General features: G+C 39.4%; 2 protein-coding genes across 3 annotated transcripts; one reads left to right on the top strand and one right to left on the bottom strand.

Annotated features, from left to right (window-relative positions):
• Window positions 1–109: 109 nt before the first annotated feature.
• LOC128242250 (protein SYS1 homolog) lies at window positions 110–5,229 on the bottom strand. The gene is made up of 4 exons (XM_052959342.1): window positions 5,094–5,229; window positions 2,729–3,118; window positions 2,331–2,401; window positions 110–2,007 (listed from the first exon to the last, which is right to left on the bottom strand). Exons 2-4 carry the CDS (start codon window positions 2,924–2,926, stop codon window positions 1,764–1,766), a joined length of 513 nt encoding a protein of 170 aa, XP_052815302.1. The 5' UTR covers window positions 2,927–3,118; window positions 5,094–5,229; the 3' UTR covers window positions 110–1,763.
• A 1,035-nt stretch (window positions 5,230–6,264) lies between these two features.
• LOC128243590 (kelch-like protein 24) lies at window positions 6,265–13,668 on the top strand. Of its 2 annotated transcripts, none has more exons than XM_052961450.1 (2): window positions 6,265–6,390; window positions 11,139–13,668. In XM_052961450.1, the coding sequence occupies exon 2, from the start codon at window positions 11,146–11,148 to the stop codon at window positions 12,877–12,879; it is 1,734 nt and encodes a 577-aa protein (XP_052817410.1). In that variant the 5' UTR covers window positions 6,265–6,390; window positions 11,139–11,145; the 3' UTR covers window positions 12,880–13,668. The 2 variants fall into 2 exon arrangements, with proteins under 2 accessions (XP_052817410.1, XP_052817411.1); XM_052961451.1 differs by lacking the exon at window positions 6,265–6,390 and adding an exon at window positions 10,638–10,727.
• The last annotated feature ends 1,000 nt before the right edge of the window (window positions 13,669–14,668 follow it).

Raw genomic sequence — 14,668 nt, 5'->3', positions numbered from 1 at the left:
TATTTTCACAAAGCATCAAAATGTGCAATACTGACTGAAACGAAATTGGAAAATTATTTTTCTGAAAGGAAATCTAGATCTCCATTCCATAAGTCCCTACCAAGGGGACAAAACAAATATTAATCAAAACTTTAGATAAAGATTCATTTATTCAGTAAAATAACATCATGTATGACTCATAATTATTTAATATTTAATCGAACAACAATTATCAATTGCATGAACAATATTGAAATAGTATAATTATGTCAATGTTAAAGCTGACATTATTTTAATAATAAAAACCAGCAATACCATTACAAATGTAACAAGAAAATGAATAAATTAAATGATACTGGATACTGGTTATGGGTGACTGTACAAAAGGACTTTATACACAGGAGTGTTAAATGTACTATGTGTTGTTGCCACAAAAATATGCAAGTTGACCTTCAATTAAGTGATCTGTACATGGGAATTCATAACAGACAATTCAAGGAAATGAATATTAAACTATGTAGAGATATATACATGTATCAGATTATCCGTACACTTGATATCAAGTTCTATAAAAAAGGAACAATTGTTACTATATTCATCAATATAAAACATGACGTGTTATTTGCTATATTTAACTGTTAAATCTTGGAAGAATTGAATTTGGGCAATCTTCTGTAATCTAAAACATATGACATGAAAATCGTTCATCCTCAACAAAATTCACAAGTACATCATCGTCATGTATATGAATGAGTATGTAATAAGTCATAACAACTGACAAAACATTACCGAACATGTACAAATAAACATGTATTCAAATATTGCAACAAATGATAATACAGTAAATGATCTTTAAATACAAATCCTGTTTTGACAACTCAGTTTTTCTTATATACAAGAACAGGTACAAAGAGAGTGCAGCGGAGTTCAACGCTCGTCTGAACAAGTAAAAAAGAGCCTGAGGCAATAAATTGTGCCATCTAATTCTTTGTAAATATTGTATTAGGTGATGCCTTACTATTTGACAAATGATCCCTAATAATATTTGCCAGGTGAGGCAGGCAAGATTAAAGGCTGTCAATAGTATTGTACTAAATGGAAATCATGCTTTGTAGTACACTGTATAATAACTAGCACTTCAAGAAATGTTTTGCCAACACAGACGTATCACATCTTAATAAACTTATCAAAACTATACTTGCATCAAAACAAATGCAGCTACATGTATATTGCCATTACTGTTAAGGTTTTGTTCAGAGTCACTGTCAGCACCCATGTGACACATTTTGTTTGCACTGGTAGTACATGCAGTGGTCTACAAGAATGTTTGATAATTGACTGACATAATTCTTTTTATGAAATAAAGGAATAATCCTGACTATTTAAATATAGAATTGACAAAATTCCATGGTTTTGGTGAGACAACTTAACCAACAAGGCAATACTTTTTGTCCCACATGCAGGATCACTACCAACTAACCAATCATGATTATGCAATATGATTCTGAAAAGAAATTTAAATAAATTTAGAAAGATAAATCTAACGGTCAATTTGCCATCTCACAAAATAAGATTTCTGGTGTAAGATTTTTCCAGAAAAATGTCACATGGTATAGTGTAATCAAGCACCATGGGTATCTGGCCATGATTCAAAAGTCGTCTGAAACAAGTTATCCTCTGCAGAGCACTGTAGAATTTGGCGGACCAGAAGACTGAGGACAATAAATATTAACATTACACTGTTATATCACAGCACATATATGAACACTTCCTTATATTACAGCTTACAGGTCCGCTTTTGGCCCCATTGCGAGTAGTGGAATGGCTTTAATCTCTGACCTCATGCACATATACTCCCCCAGCACTGTCATCAGTGTGATGCCCACCAAGTTTAAAATCCACCATGAGACTGTGTGCGGTATGTGGCCATTTACAATCCAACACATTATGAAATGTACAAAGTGTGTAGTCACAGCAAAGTCTAAACAATGTTTTGTTCTTCCCACGATTAACCAGAGTCCCACCGCACTGAAATATATAATTTGTAATGTTGAAAAGTATGACATATTTTATATATATTCAAGCATTGTGCCTACTAATATCCCTGAAGGACATTTACATGTAGTTCACAGCTACTACATTACTTGTAAAGTAAAACTTATTGTCCCAAGTAGACACCAAGGCTTTCAAAGTTTTTTCCAACATCTCCTGTACACGTAAATAGATTTTGCTTCTTAGCTTTAATACTGATGACTGACATAGAATTGTAAGCAACAACTCTTACTCTATCCTTCTTTCGACAACTATGTGTGCCTATGTACAATACAGTGTATAAACTATAATCTGCTTACCTTGTTAAGCAATTTAGAGCATATGCCATTGTATTAGCTTTTCCAGGCCCTTCGGTGAAAAGACCTTTGTCCTGAAACAATAGATTGACTATTACACAGTGAACCTTTCTCAGTCATCATACAATCATTCAATATAACTCAAATGACATGGTATGTGAGTCTTAGGATGCAATTATACACATGTATGCAATACTAAGTAAAATCAAATTTAATGCAAAACTGGAATTAATTATTTTTATTACTACATGTACATGTTGCTCATGTGAATCGATACAAGTATCTAAATAATAACAGTCGGTGAGACTTATAAATCAGCATAACTTTAAAATTGAACATTTGGCCTATAGGATTCAAGAGTTCCTCTATATATAGAATTTCACATTTGTTTCTATTCATACGGCCTGTTTGAAGAGCTGATCAACAGAAGTGTTGTATCCTAGTAGAATGTTGAGCGCATACACCCAGACACCGAGCGTAATGAGGAACTGGCACTGCATGCAGATAATCTGTCCCGTAATCAACACTGGGTCCCACACGTTGCTACGGAATGTACCCACAGCCATCTTGCCTAATTTACGTTTTAGGAGTTCTAACATTACACTATCATGATATTCATCAATAATAATTTTGTCTAATGTTTACTGGTTTACTGAATTAAGACTTTCACATAGCCAATAATGAATAATTATAATTAATGCACAACTGAAAATGTGTTGAATGAATTGTCCATTTTTGTTCTTTCTTGTCAGAATGTACCCGAAGCACTTGATAAACCTTTTGTGTGATACCTGAAAAATAACATTGGACACATTTTTTAATCATAATCACCACACAACAGTTAAAAAGCTAAAAACATGAAAAAACCCTGTCACATGAATAAGGTTACTTGCAAAGCTGATACTAAATGTTACCACTGATCTGACATTTTCCCCAATAGATAAAATTTCAGAAGTGATGGCTGTCTTGTGGCTCTTGTCTCCTCAGTTGGTAACGACTCATGGCCTTAATTTGGAAAAAAGAACTGTTTGCCCCAAACAACCAGAGAATACCAGCAGATTAGTGAATTACAAGTACATGTATTTGTAATGTAATGAGATTACTCTGCTGTGTAATGGCAATTTTCCTCAATCCTGACATTTAATGTCAATAATAACATTTAAGGCATTTTGGAGGGAATAAACAAGTTCTGGTTTCAAATTGGTTTCACTAACTGTGTATTTGTTATAACAGTTTTTAAACAAGAGCTGTTGAAGGACAGCACACTCGACTATGGTATACTATAAAAAGAAGTGAAATTAAAAAGTAAACAAGAAATGCTGCAATGCGACAAAACCAGGTTTTCTGTTGATTGACAGTAGAACTTCAGCTTTTGATGTGAGATTCCATATAAAGTGTTTTTTTCTATTTTCAGTAGCTGTGACCTTGATCTTGACCCTAGTAGCCTGAAACACAATTCCATTGAAGTCCTACGTAAACTCTTCCTATATAATTTATTATATACTAGGTTTGGACACAATATGTCAATCCTAACTTAAGTTATTCAGTACCTACAGTTTTTTTTAGTAACAGTGACCTTGACCCTAGGAGCCCCAAATGTGATCCCATTAAAATTATCTCTAAACTCTTCCTTAATACCAAGTTTGGTAAAAATATGTCAACCCTAATCTAAGTTATTCAATTCTAACAAAATTTCTATTTTAAGCAAGTGAACATGACCATGACTCTGGGCCCCAAACACAATCCCATGAAAGGTCTCTATAAACTCTTCCTATATACCAAGTTTGGTTGCAATATGTCAACCCTAGTAACAACCATTTTTCTATTCATAGTAACAGTGACTTTGACGTTGATCCTAGGGGCTCCAAACCCATTCCCATGAAAGGTCTCTAAAATATCTTCCTATATGGCAAGTTTGATCACTTTATGTCAAACCTTACTTAAATTATTTGATACCATATCAGTGAGTTTGATGCCGCCCTCCCTCCTGAACAATGACACAGGTCTTCTAATAAGCAGGTTTTACTTTGTGAAAACCTTGTTAAAAATATAGATTTGTGCCTGTCAAAAGCAATAAAAAGCAAAAAATAAAAGTAAAAAAAAGTAAATCAAGGGCCATAATTTTTGTAACCTTATTGTGTGTGGCCCTGAACAACTGTGAAGTAGTAAGTGAATTGAATGAAGGATTTAACTTTATAGCGATGGGGTAGAGTGTCCACCTGCAGCAAGCGGTCATATTTTTATTCCTACCAGATGAACAAAGTATTTTTGTGAAGTCTGTCACACTAATATGTGTGTAGAAACACCATTAAGATAAAACAGACAGAAGACCAATGTTCAGTATCACTAAGATAAAACAGACAAAATACCAATGTTCAGTATCACTAAGATAAAACAGACAGAAGACCAATCTTCAGTATCACTACGATAAAACAGACAAAACACCAATCTTCAGTATCACTATTTTGAAGAAATTAAGAAATACATGAATATTCAGAACCGCCACCATGTTGTTGCTGAAACTGTTCATATAACCATGCATTTAATACTTCAAGAAAAACTTTCGAAACCGCCAAATCCCTTGAACCAAAACTGAAACTAGTCTGATATCAACAAAATTCAAGTCACTTGACTGTGAGTGAAGTCACTTGAGTGTGAGTGAAGTCACTTCACAGCTCAGGGAAATAAAATAAAACAAATTTATAGAGAAGATGGGAATTGAAATGAAGTGGACTTTAATATAATAAGTACAATCATCATACTTACAAAATGAAAACTACGACTACTGATTTAACTAAAGACAGTGTGAACATTTACGATATTCCACATCATTTTCTCATCTTTGTTGATCGACGCTTGTGTTTTTTCGAACAACGTTTGGAGGATAAAAAATCGAATTGTCTGATTGTTTCCGGGTAAAGGCTGCATACTACTATTAATTATATATTCAATAGCAATACATTTTATGATATCATAGTTGCGTTTATAAAACTAGATCAGAACAACTTAAAACGTATAATTTAAAACATACGATTTAGCGAAGCATAAAAATAAAATGGGAAACACGTTTATTAATTTTCAAATTAGTTTTCCAATTGAAACTTTTGTTATTTGTATTTTAACTAATCGAAATGAAGCCTTATGTATATTGACATAAAATTTAAATATGCTAACTTACTATTATAACTTGTATCCTGCAATATGTATACTGTGATTCAAAAATTTTACACATGCAACATGACTGGAAATAAATTTGTCTTATCTTATTAAGCTGGGATAGAGTTCGTAGATTGGCCAGTTTATTATTATTATAATTATAATTACTATTGTTGTTGTTGTTATTATTATTATTATTATTATTATTATTATTATTATCATCATTTACGGCATAAAACTCCCGAAAAGCGTTTAAAAATATATTTTGATAGCAAAGTTAAAGAAAGGAATGAAAAATTCGCCGTTTTTGATGGAATGAAAAACTTAAATATTAATCAAATGGGCCTGTAGATGAAAACTTGACTAAATTTCGGAAATTTTATTTATACGAACAATATGTATACAAGGTATAAACTATACATGTCCTTGCATTCGATTTACGATACGTACTATACCGGCATAACACACGCGCGCACACGTGCAATCACACACACACACTCACGCACGCACTCAGGCGCGTGCGCACGCAAGGTCAGAGGTAATACCTATCGTATTCTTACTTTCATATTAAATAACACATGATGTTTTACCTCAGACTTTGCATACAGCTGGTCTCGAATGACCCCAGAATAATAGTATGAGTATTGTTGCCAGTTTTCTGTAGTGTACTTCTGCATTGTATAAATGCGATAAGATCAATATGTTAACAATTAGACCGTTCGCGATATTATACGTGTCCAGGCGCGCCCAATATTAAGAGGCAAGATCGATATAATGTAAACAAGGTCTGTTTACAAACGTTCTGCAGTAGATATTACAATACAGACAACAGACGATATTATGCTGATATATTTCGGACTTATGCTCAAATGTGTTGAATATTGTTAAAGTATTATACATATACTAGGTACGTATATCATTTGTAAATGCTTTTTACTAATTTCAATATAAGCAATTTTCTGGATAAAGACAAACACGCGCATTTCTATGGAAGAAGTGCTCTTTTATCAAATAGTCGAATAATTAAATGCATAAATGTTTGAATGAAATTTATATTAGTGTCTATCATAATAGAGATTATTAAACGCCATGAATGCTAAGATAAATACATATCCTGCGTAAACAAGAGAATAGAAAGCAAAACTTTTATTTCATAACTTTAATATACGTTTCCACTGTTTCTAAAAGTTCGTTTATTTCGATTTGAAGTTTTAGTCTATGTGCATACATAAAGGCTGAACATGGGTCGATACTGCCTTTTACAATTCGAATGTATCCATTTCGATAACATATGCTATTATGTACATGTACGGACAAGACTAACACGTAGGAGATAAGGAAGTTTGAAGACGACTGACTGAACAATTAAACTGCCTTAACAATTTATCTTAAGCTGTTGTTGAATTCTGTTGAATTCGAGTATGTCTTACTGCATATAAACAGCGATTACCTGCAGGCTATTTTGCCCATTTCATTTCATTGTTTTTGTTGCGATGAATTTGTTTCTGAATATCATTTTCACACTGTTTATCGTCTCCAGTTTTGTCTGGATATATTGATGTGTCTTTCCCTTGCAAAAAAGCAAAGAGAATAACTGAGGAAACCAAACGGTCAGGAAACCGTTGTATTCTCGGTGAGAGTGGTCTTGTGGTACAGGTGTCCGCCTCTCACACAGGACATATGTGTAGGTTCGACCCCGACCAGGGTGAGAGTCGTCTAGTGATACAGACAGGTGCCCGCCTCCAACCCAAGAACTTGATGGTTCGACCCCGACCAGGGTGGGAGTGGTCTAGTGATACAGGTGCCTGCTTCCCACCCAAGAACTTGATGGTTCGACCCCGACCAGGGTGAGGTTGGTCTAGTGGTACAGGTGTCTGCCTCCCACCCAAGAACTTGATGGTTCGACCCCGACCAGGGTGAGGTTGGTCTAGTGGTACAGGTGTCTGCCTCCCACACAAGAACTTGATGGTTCGGCCCCGACCAGGGTGGGAGTGGTCTAGTGATACAGGTGCCCGCCTCCCACCCAAGAACTTGATGGTTTGGCCCCGACCAGGGTGAGGTTGGTCTAGTGGTACAGGTGTCTGCCTCCCACACAAGAACTTGATGGTTCGGCCCCGACCAGGTTGGGAGTGGTCTAGTGATACAGGTGCCCGCCTCCCACCCAAGAACTTGATGGTTTGGCCCCGACCAGGGTGAGGTTGGTCTTGTGGTATAGGTGTCCGCCTCCCACACAAGAACTTGATGGTTCGACCCCAACCAGGGTAGGAGTGGTCTAGTGATGCAGGTGCCCGCCTCCCACCCAAGAACTTGATGGTTCGACCCCGACCAGGGTGGGAGTGGTCTAGTGGTACAGGTGTGCACCACTCACTTTATACGTTGTTGGTTCGACCCCGACTATGGTGAGAGTGGTATAATGATACAGACAGGTGTCCGGGTGTGACAGGTGTGATATAGATGCCCGCCTCACACCCAAGAACTTGATGTTTCGGCCCCGACCAGGGTGAGGTTGGTCTTGTGATATAGGTGTACACCATTCAGCCATTGCGTTGCTGGTTCGACCTCGACCAGGGTGAGAGTGGTCTAGTGGTACAGGTGTGCACCACTCACCTTATTCGTTGTTGGTTCGACCCCGACTATGGTGAGAGTGGTATGATACAGACAGGTGTCCGCCTCCCACCCAAGAACTTGATGGTTCGGCCCCGACCGGGGTGAGGTTGGTCAAGTGATATAGATGTCCACCATTCATCCAATGCGTTGTTGTTTCGACCCCGACAAGAGTGGCAGTGGTCTAGGTGTCCACCATTCAACTAATACGTAGCTGGTTCGACCCCGACTAGGTTGAGAGTGGTCTAGTGATACAAGTGACCCCCTCTGACCCAATACGATGTTAGTTCGACCCCGACATGGGTGAGACTGGTCTAGTGGTACAGGTGTCCGCCTCTCCCCCAATACGTTGATGGCTCAACACCGACCAGGGTGGGAAGGGTCTAGATGTCCACCATTCACCTAATACATGTACCTTGTTGGTTCGACCCCGATTAGAGTGAGAGTGGTCTAGTGGTACAGGTGTCCGTATCCCCCAGTACATTGTTGGTTCGACCCCGATTAGAGTGAGAGTGGTCTAGTGGTACAGGTGTCCGCCTCCCCCAGTACATTGTTGGTTCGACCCCGATTAGAGTGAGTGTGGTCTAGTGGTACAGGTGTCCGCCTCCCCCAGTACATGATTGGTTCGACCCCGACCAGGGTGAGAGTGGTCTAGTGGTACAGGTGTCCGCCTCCCCCAGTACATTGTTGGTTCGACCCCGGCATGGGTGAGAGTGGTCTAGTGGTACAGGTGTCCTCCTCTCCCCCAATGCGTTGATGGTTCAACACCGACCAGGGTGGGAAGAGTCTAGATGTTCACCATTCAGTAATACCTTGTTGGTTCGACCCCGATTAGAGTGAGAGTGGTCTAGTGGTACAGGTGTCCGTATCCCCCAGTACATTGTTGGTTCGACCCCGATTTGAGTGAGAGTGGTCTAGTGGTACATGTTTCCGTCTCCCCGAATACGTTGTTGGTTCGACCCCGATTAGAGTGAGAGTGGTCTAGAGGTACAGGTGTCCGCCTCCCCCAGTACATTGTTGGTTCGACCCCGACCAGGGTGAGAGTGGTCTAGTGGTACAGGTGTCCGCCTCCCCCAGTACATTGTTGATTCGACCCCGATTAGAGTGAGAGTGGTCTAGTGGTACATTTGTCCGCCTCCCCCAGTACATTGTTGGTTCGACCCCGACTAGGGTGAGAGTGGTCTAGTGGTACAGGTGTCCGCCTCCCCCAGTACATTGTTGGTTCGACCCCGACCAGGGTGAGAGTGGTCTAGTGATACATGTGTCCGCCTCCCCCAGTACATTGTTGGTTCGACCCCGACTAGGGTGAGAGTGGTCTAGTGGTACATGTGTCCGCCTCCCCCAGTACATTGTTGGTTCGACCCCGACTAGGGTGAGAGTGGTCTAATGTTATTGTTGTTCGCCTCTCGCCTTTTACGTTGTAGGTTTGACCCCGACTAGGGTGAGAGTGGTCTAGTGATACAAGTGACCCCCTCTGACCCAATACGATGTTAGTTCGACCCCGACTAAGGTTAGAGTGGTCTAGTGGTACTGGTGTCCGCCTCTCCCCGAATACGTTGTAGGTTCGACCCCGACTAGGGTGAGAGTGGTCTAGTGGTACTGGTGTCCGCCTCTCCCCGAATACGTTGTAGGTTCGACCCCGACTAGGGTGAGAGTGGTCTAATGATCCAGGTGTCGGCCTCTAACCCAATAACTTGTGAGTTGGATCTCCACTAGGGTAACTTTCCCATGACCTCTCAAAATGGACATATGCACATGCACTGGTTTCTGCCCAGAGAACGGACTTCAGGATGGTTCTATAAGTTGCTTTTATCACAATCGACCTAAATCATATTACATGTAGTATAAATCTAACTGATGACAAAACCAAAAACACTGGCAGGTCTGGAAACAGGAATTTAACGTTGTGTGTATGTTACGTCTTGCTCAAGTCGCTGTTTAAGGCGCACACTATAGGCTAATTTTATTGTTTATATAACTTTAATGCATTATCATGTTTTTTTTTAAAACTCATTTGACTTTAATGATAAAAAAGACATATGAATTAGGTACAGCTAAAAGAACATTAAATTAAGCTTTTACAAACGTGTTTTTTAATTAATAGCTACGTGGCCACAACTTTCCCAGTTGAAAAGTGCCAAAATATCGCTATTTTTAATCAGTATTAATCATATGCTTTTTTGATATGATTATTCAAGTCAAACGAGTTAAAGACGACAATGCTTTAAAATTGAAAACAATAAATATAAAAATATTTGCAAACAAAAATCCCTTTAGGCGTTTAACCGAAGCGAAAATTAATGTTAAACGTATTAGCCAGAGTAGTCTGGTTTGCCAATATCCGGAAATATGACATTTTACCAATTTAATTGACAGATGTGTCAAATTGTTGTAATAATATTATTGTTTTAAGTTGTTGAGATGGTTTTATCTGATAACGGTGTAAACATGTTGATACCAATACACCTTTATGGACAATATAGGTATGGTACTCATAAAACATATATTGACACTAGGATATCGTTCTCGTGAAATGTACATTTTAAATATATGTGAACACTCTTAAAGCTTTTTGGAATAAGGCGTTAACTTAAGTTTTTATAGCGTAATTTAAAAACTTTCTCACCTTTTTGCTACAAAGTGAGTATACTTCTTAAAATCACAGTACTTTGTTTGAAATGTAAATCCTGCTTTGGTGTCATATGACCTGTACATGTTTTAGTGACATTAAACGCTAACTACTTCTTTTATTTACCAAAGGGGTCACTCCTACCAACGATATAGCATACAATACCTATGCTTTACTGCAGGTTAACAGTGTCGGACAACTTCGAAATGCTCGAGATAACTGGCATTGTTAAAATGTATTTATCCATAGTTGTTTTATACTAGATCGTTGGTAGGAGTGCATATGGCACCTAAGCAGGAGCTCATTCCCATCAAACTACTGTGCTAAAAATTCATGCTGGCACGATCACATATATGTACACACATAAAATACTAGTATATATATTATAAAATGTTGCCAAGAACCGTGTTCCATTGTTTCAGTGTTGACATGACAGAAACGATCGCTACATGGCTGCAGAACGGCCTTTTCCGGTTATACGAAGATGGCCGCCATTGTGACGTAACCATGATTGTCCAACATGAGGAATTTCCCTGCCACAAGGCGGTGTTGGCCGCGTCTTCCGGTTATTTCGACGCTATGTTCTCTTCCGGTATGATCGAGTCCAAATCTGAGAAAGTGACGTTGGTGGACGTGCGGTCTCCAATATTCCGCGATATCCTAAGATTTATCTACGCTGGTGCCGCCGTGGCAAATACGACAAATGTTGAAGAATTACTTCAAGCAGCCTCCCTGTTCCAAATCTCACAGCTAAAACACCACTGTGAGGATATACTACTGGACGAAATATCGCCGGAAAATAGTGTTGGATTTTGGGTAACCGGAAGAGCTCTTCAGTGCGAACGATTGGAGGCAGTCGCCTGGGATATTATATCCAACCAATTTGACGCAGTAAGAAAATCAAATGAGATATTCCGACTCGAAAATGAAGACTTTTTGCAGATCATCAAAAGCGATGAGTTATACGTCCAACGAGAGGAAAATGTATGCAAGACAGCTTTAAAATGGATCATGTATGACGAATCCGCAAGGAAAAAGTTTTTCCCCCAGGTGCTTTCAGAGATGAGACTTTGTCAAGTGAGCCTGGAGTTTCTCTTGGAGGATATCTTTTCTTTTAGACATGCTCATTATGACGAGTCTTGCATCGCGCTATTAAAGAACGCGGTAAAATATCACGCTCTGCCCGACAGACGACACACGTTCGACAGCCTGAAAGTGAGGCCAAGGAATAACTGCACGGACGTCGCCCTGACGATAGTTCTTGGCAGAAGGTACCAACAAGGGAAAGACAGCATAAGTGAAGCTGAATGTATCGGTTACAACGTGAAAGAGCATAAGTGGTATTCAATATGTTCACTTCCGGTTGACATCGGAGACAACTTTGTCACGTGTCCATATGGCAACGATGTATTCGTTTCTGGGGGAACGATGAGGCCAAACTCGTTATTCTTCTTTTCATCAAAGCAGTTTAAATGGCTAGAAAAAACAAAGATGAAAACTGGTCGATATAGGCACACCATGGTAGGGGTAAAGGACAGTTTGTACGTCCTCGGTGGCTACAACTTCGGTACAGTCTCCAGCGTGGAAGAGTACGACATTCCTACAAACACGTGGGAAACTACCGGGGAACTGCTGCACGCGGTTGACGCCTCTTCCGGTGCCGTACACGGGGAAAGGATCTTCCTGTTCGGTGGATGGAAAGGCTTCACCGAGGAGACGGCGATAATTCAGTGCTTCGATACACGGACAAATACATGTTCCGTGGTTGGAAATTTGCCGTCACCTCAACGTAACACGTTCTCAGTTACGTTTAACAAGCAGACGTACATAACGTTTACGAATGGCGAAATTCACAAATTCAAACCCGATGCCAAAATAAATCTCGTTCACAAGTTGGAAAATTTTAATCGAAAGAATTTTGGAACTCTCAAAACTGGAACTGCAATGTACGTTTTAGGAGGATCTCTGAATGGAAATGACCAGGATGATGAAGATTGCACAAACGTATGTGACGTCATCACTGACGTCATGGGGACGGATCACGAAATAACTGTGTTGCCAAAGAATTTGCCGGTAGCTATGGAGGTCTATGGCTGTTTCCAATCTGTGATCAGACAAAAATATCCGCTGGTGGAATTTAATGAATTACTTGACTTCCTGTGATAAAGAGCTTTGAGTAGATATTGGAACTAATTGATTGGATCAGAACAATGACGTCCATATTCACCGACGTCTTCAGCGAATATACAAGTATCTTTAATATAATACTTAATGACAAAAGATGAGTAATAAGAGTAGACTAAGTTATTTCAAACAATACAGCAGCTTTACCATTATATACCTTTAATGTTATAATGAAAATAAGATTCACAGCTTCAGTAAGTGAATTATCGACCTCACAGAGATCAAGTTCCCAGTGTTTAATATCACATGTATTTCTATAGGGGAATATAACGCTCGTCTTGAAGAAATGTCTTCATTATAGTTAATATATACTTAAATTATTTTAAAGTATGCATGTCCAAGATATACTGTGGGCTCAGTGTCAGAGAGATGTAACTAAATATATATAATATATATAAATAGAAGTCGTAGTAATCCTGCAGTAATCCCCCAACATGTATGTCCTGATTAGAGTTTTAAGTTATATTTCATTTTATATTTTAGGAAATGTGTACATCAAATATACCTGGTCAGTAGTATTTATTATAGATGCTGATTTTTATACAGTAATGATATACATATCGTAAGCTATAGTTATTATAACATGTAAACAGAAGTTCTAATTTATATGTTATTCCATTATATTTATTGCTGTTTTTTATTGTTTAAGAATTAAATCCTCTACAAAAAAACTCCTCCAACTTGTTGAGTTTCTATTTTGCCATAGGTTTTAAAAAGAAAATGGTGTTGCAGAGAGGGTACTAAAGGAGAAAATGGTGCTGCAGAGAGGGTACTAAGGGAGAAAATGGTGCTGCAGAGAGGGTACTAAAGGAGAAAATGGTGCTGCAGAGAGGGTACTTAGGGAGAAAATGGTGCTGCAGAGAGGGTACTAAGGGAGAAAATGGTGCTGCAGAGAGGGTACTTAGGGAGAAAATGGTGCTGCAGAGAGGGTACTAAGGGAGAAAATGGTGCTGCAGAGAGGGTACTAAAGGAGAAAATGGTGCTGCAGAGAGGGTACTTAGGGAGAAAATGGTGCTGCAGAGAGGGTACTAAGGGAGAAAATGGTGCTGCAGAGAGGGTACTAAGGGAGAAAATGGTGCTGCAGAGAGGGTACTAAAGGAGAAAATGGTGCTGCAGAGGGTACTTAGGGAGAAAATGGTGCTGCAGAGAGGGTACTAAGGGGAAAATGGTGCTGCAGAGAGGGTACTAAAGGAGAAAATGGTGCTGCAGAGAGGGTACTTAGGGAGAAAATGGTGCTGCAGAGAGGGTACTAAGGGAGAAAATGGTGCTGCAGAGAGGGTACTAAAGGAGAAAATGGTGCTGCAGAGAGGGTACTAAGGGAGAAAATGGTGCTGCAGAGAGGGTACTAAAGGAGAAAATGGTGCTGCAGAGAGGGTACTTAGGGAGAAAATGGTGCTGCAGAGAGGGTACTAAGGGAGAAAATGGTGCTGCAGAGAGGGTACTAAAGGAGAAAATGGTGCTGCAGAGAGGGTACTTAGGGAGAAAATGGTGCTGCAGAGAGGGTACTAAGGGAGAAAATGGTGCTGCAGAGAGGGTACTAAGGGAGAAAATGGTGCTGCAGAGAGGGTACTAAAGGAGAAAATGGTGCTGCAGAGACGGTACTTCGGGAGAAAATGGTGCTGCAGAGAGGGTACTAAGGGAGAAAATGGTGCTGCAGAGAGGGTACTTAGGGAGAAAATGGTGCTGCAGAGAGGGTACTAAGGGAGAAAATGGTGCTGCAGAGAGGGTACTTAGGGAGAAAATGGTGCTGCAGAGACGGTACTTCGGG

The sequence above is a fragment of the Mya arenaria genome, chromosome 8, assembly GCF_026914265.1.
Source record: "Mya arenaria isolate MELC-2E11 chromosome 8, ASM2691426v1".
NCBI classification, from domain to species: Eukaryota; Metazoa; Mollusca; class Bivalvia; order Myida; family Myidae; genus Mya; species Mya arenaria.
Note: the sequence above shows the minus strand (reverse complement) of the source record. Positions and strands in the feature narration are given on the sequence as shown.

Excerpts from the sequence above, each read along its gene's own strand:
- LOC128242250 (XM_052959342.1), bottom strand. The coding sequence starts at position 2,926 with ATGTTAGAACTCCTAAAACGTAAATTAGGCAAGATGGCTGTGGGTACA. Across the intron at positions 2,402-2,728 it reads ATCAGCTCTTCAAACAGGCC|GACAAAGGTCTTTTCACCGA; the intron begins GTATGAATAGAA and ends CTATTGTTTCAG. Across the intron at positions 2,008-2,330 it reads GCTCTAAATTGCTTAACAAG|TGCGGTGGGACTCTGGTTAA; the intron begins GTAAGCAGATTA and ends TATATATTTCAG.
- LOC128243590 (XM_052961450.1), top strand. The coding sequence starts at position 11,146 with ATGACAGAAACGATCGCTACATGGCTGCAGAACGGCCTTTTCCGGTTA.